The following is a 3167-nucleotide window of genomic DNA, read 5'->3' as shown; positions in this document are numbered from 1 at the left end:
ATCTAGTGCATTAATCTTCACATTAGGATTTGTCCTTTACTGGGGACCATATGTGGCTAGAAATGACCATTCCTGGATTTATAGACTCCATTTTGGATTTCTGGTCTTCATTTTTATATTTGTCAAGCTCATTCTTCAATCATACTCTATCTGAAGGTAATACAAAATTCATTTAGTTACTTTCAATATAATAAATAATTATCAAATCCTGGCTAAAACCTTGGGGGAAGACTCACACTCTTTTCAGTAGTTTGACCATGATTCCTTGATTTATTGCTAAATTACTGAAACTCATCTACCTCCATACGCTCTTCAGGAGTTCCACTCTCAGGCTGGAACATCATTACCACGTTCCTTTAGCATCTTTTTGCTATGTCCATGAATATTTTCAAGTGGACTTTAGAGATTATCTGCCACAATCTTCATATTTTATGAAGAAGAAGACTTACGTATTTTTGGAGTTGACCAGTTAGTTGAAGGCAGCACCAGCCTTGTCCAGGGCAAATGATTGAGAGTCTAATCTGGTCCCTTTGCATTCGACCCTACTGCCACTTCCCTAAGCCTGTCTTCTTTTGTTGGGAAAGAGAATGGGTACAGTGTCTGTACACATTTTCCCACTCTGATCTTGGCTTTTCCAAACTCCTGTTAATACAATGTAATCATCGATTACAAGGTTATCATCTGTGAATTTTTAGGACATGTTTGATATTTCTTCATTGTCAATCAGATGAAATTCAAATTTATCATAGGACCATGAAGGTCATATGGGATCTAATCATGGTGTAGAATGTGTTTCATAAAATGATTCTGATATTCAGCTTCAGGTTTTGGTTCAAAAATAAAATAAAAATTGTGTTAATCTTTTGGAGATGTTTCCTCTGAAGAAAAATAGACACGTCCTAGCTGGAAAATAGATGCAAAAAGTACAAAAGTTTAGGCTGAGTTCATGGAAATGTTGTTTTTAAAGTAGGTTATCAATCAGAAGATAACATTACAGTTAACAAAACTAGTCAACCAGGAACAAATGTTTAATTTGTTTATTTTCATCACACTATGAAGTAGATAAGCAAATTACTTAGGTTCCCCCAACTTGAATCTTTGGGAGAAATTATAGAAGTATGAAATAAGTGCTCGCTTCCACTGAAATACACAAGCAATCTGTGGTAACAGCTTTAAGATAGGAACTAATCATATGTATGTATTATGCCTCTGAGGGACTGGAGCTAACATAAATAATTTAGGAAATAGAAGCTGGTCAGCCAAGGGATGCTATGGCCATTCCCTCTCCTTAGAGAACGGTCTAAGCCTTAGAAGAATTCTGTTTCCCTCTGGCATGAGATTGATGCACACACATGTAGCTAAGCTAAGGGCCAAGAACAGCATTTCAGAGCATACCTGATGCAAACCATATATATTCCAAGGCGAAGGGTACTAGGACCACTACTTCCTTGAGCTAGGTATGGAAGGAATGTGGACCCAAGACTTGGTACTATCCTTCCTAACCACAACATAATATACAACCTTCTATAATTTTAATTATATATGGTAATTATACATGGTAAATCATTATTAATTTTGTTGTTCCATGTTTATGGCTAGAGAGAAGTGAAACAAAAAGTGTATAAATCTACAAAATTTTGGAAATTTCAAGCACATGGCTTATATCAGAGGGAAGAATAAAAACTCAGGAAAGGATTTTTTGAAAAACAGATTTCCATTTTTCTAGGGATGTGCAATATTCAAGTGAGGTATGCCAGACAAAATACACTAGACCTCGTATTAATGGCCAGAATGAAGACACCTGGTACTCCAACGTCTTCCACTCCAAGGCCATGTGATTTTTTTTTATCTTGATATTTTCATTCTGCACATTGTCTCCCTCAGAGCCCGGTGGACCTGCTTGTTCCGCAGAGTGCAGATGACAGGGTTGAGCAGAGGGGTCACCACCGTGGTCACAAGGGCAGCCTCCCTACTGGAGTCCAGCCTGTTTGTCTGCTTTGGTTTCACATATATAAAGACGCTACTGCCATACATCAGAGAGAGAACTATGAGGTGAGATGAGCAGGTGGAAAAAGCTTTCTTTTTCTCCTTGGCTGATGGGAGTCGCACAATTGTGACTACTATGTTGCTGTATGCAATGAGGGTTATGATAAGGGATGTCAAAAGGATAACCGAAGCGACGACAAAGGCCAACATTTCAGCAGACCTGGAGTCAGAACAGGAGAGATGAATCAGGGGGGCAAGGTCACAGAAAAAGTGGGGGATGACATGACGGCCACAGAAGGATAACTGGGAAACCTTCACTACCGGACCAGTGATGAGAGGGAAGGCTAAAGCGAAGCAGGCAGTGACCAGGAGGAAGCAAGTCTTCAGATTCATGATGGTTGGGTAATGCAGAGGCTTGCAAATGGCCAAATACCGATCCAGAGACATCACTGCTATGAGGAAGAAACCTCCTGCTCCCAGAAATACAGTGACAAATGCTTGTATGAAACAGGCAGGAAAGGAAATGGTTTGCCTGCCTAAGAGAAAGATGATCAGCAACTTAGGAATAACAGTACTTGTAAAGCAACACTCAAAGAAGGAGAAAGTGCTGAGGAAAAAGTACATAGGTGTGTGGAGCCGGGAGTCAGCACAGGTGATGATGACTATGATGGCATTGCCTACAGTGGATGCCAGGTACGCCAGCAGGTGCACCAGGAAGAGGACCTTTCCCAGATGCTGACTGGCAGGAAACCCCTCCAAGATGAATTCTTGGACAGTTGTCCCATTCCCCATTTCCATGGGCATGTCTTTCTACAGCAGCATTCCTGCTGGTCTTAACCTACAATGAAGACATCAGGGAACACGAACAGTTTTGAGGAGCATATGATTATTTGCCTATCCAAGAAGTTGGCTAGGCTGAGAGCTGATTTGTTTACGCATTTGGTTCTTGAATCAGAAGAACCTGAGTTCAAGACTAGTTCAATACTGAGTTCAATACTGAGTTCTAACTCCTGAGAATGGGTCATCTTTGAAAAGGACGTTAACCTTTGTGAACTTCACTTTCACCCTGTGTAGAATGAAAATGATAGGATCTACCTGTTCATGTTCTTGTGGCAATTAATTAAGATAAAGTAGGTAACTCACTTGCCATATGATGCCAACGTAATCTATGTGTGCCTCAA

At 40.2% G+C, this 3167-nt stretch overlaps 1 protein-coding gene across 1 annotated transcript; it reads right to left on the bottom strand.

Moving 5' to 3' along the window:
- Nucleotides 1-1845: 1845 nt before the first annotated feature.
- LOC103667918 (olfactory receptor 6C74-like) lies at nt 1846-2808 on the bottom strand. Its single transcript, XM_008696192.2, has one exon. The coding sequence runs from the start codon at nt 2788-2790 to the stop codon at nt 1846-1848; it is 945 nt and encodes a 314-aa protein (XP_008694414.1). The 5' UTR covers nt 2791-2808.
- Between the last annotated feature and the right edge of the window lie 359 nt (nt 2809-3167).

Source organism: Ursus maritimus, unplaced genomic scaffold, assembly GCF_017311325.1.
Source record: "Ursus maritimus isolate PB19 unplaced genomic scaffold, ASM1731132v1 scaffold_7, whole genome shotgun sequence".
NCBI classification, from domain to species: domain Eukaryota; kingdom Metazoa; phylum Chordata; class Mammalia; order Carnivora; family Ursidae; genus Ursus; species Ursus maritimus.
Note: the sequence above shows the minus strand (reverse complement) of the source record. Positions and strands in the feature narration are given on the sequence as shown.

What these genes read in the sequence shown, in the direction of transcription:
- LOC103667918 (XM_008696192.2), bottom strand. Translation starts at nt 2,790, where the DNA reads ATGCCCATGGAAATGGGGAATGGGACAACTGTCCAAGAATTCATCTTG.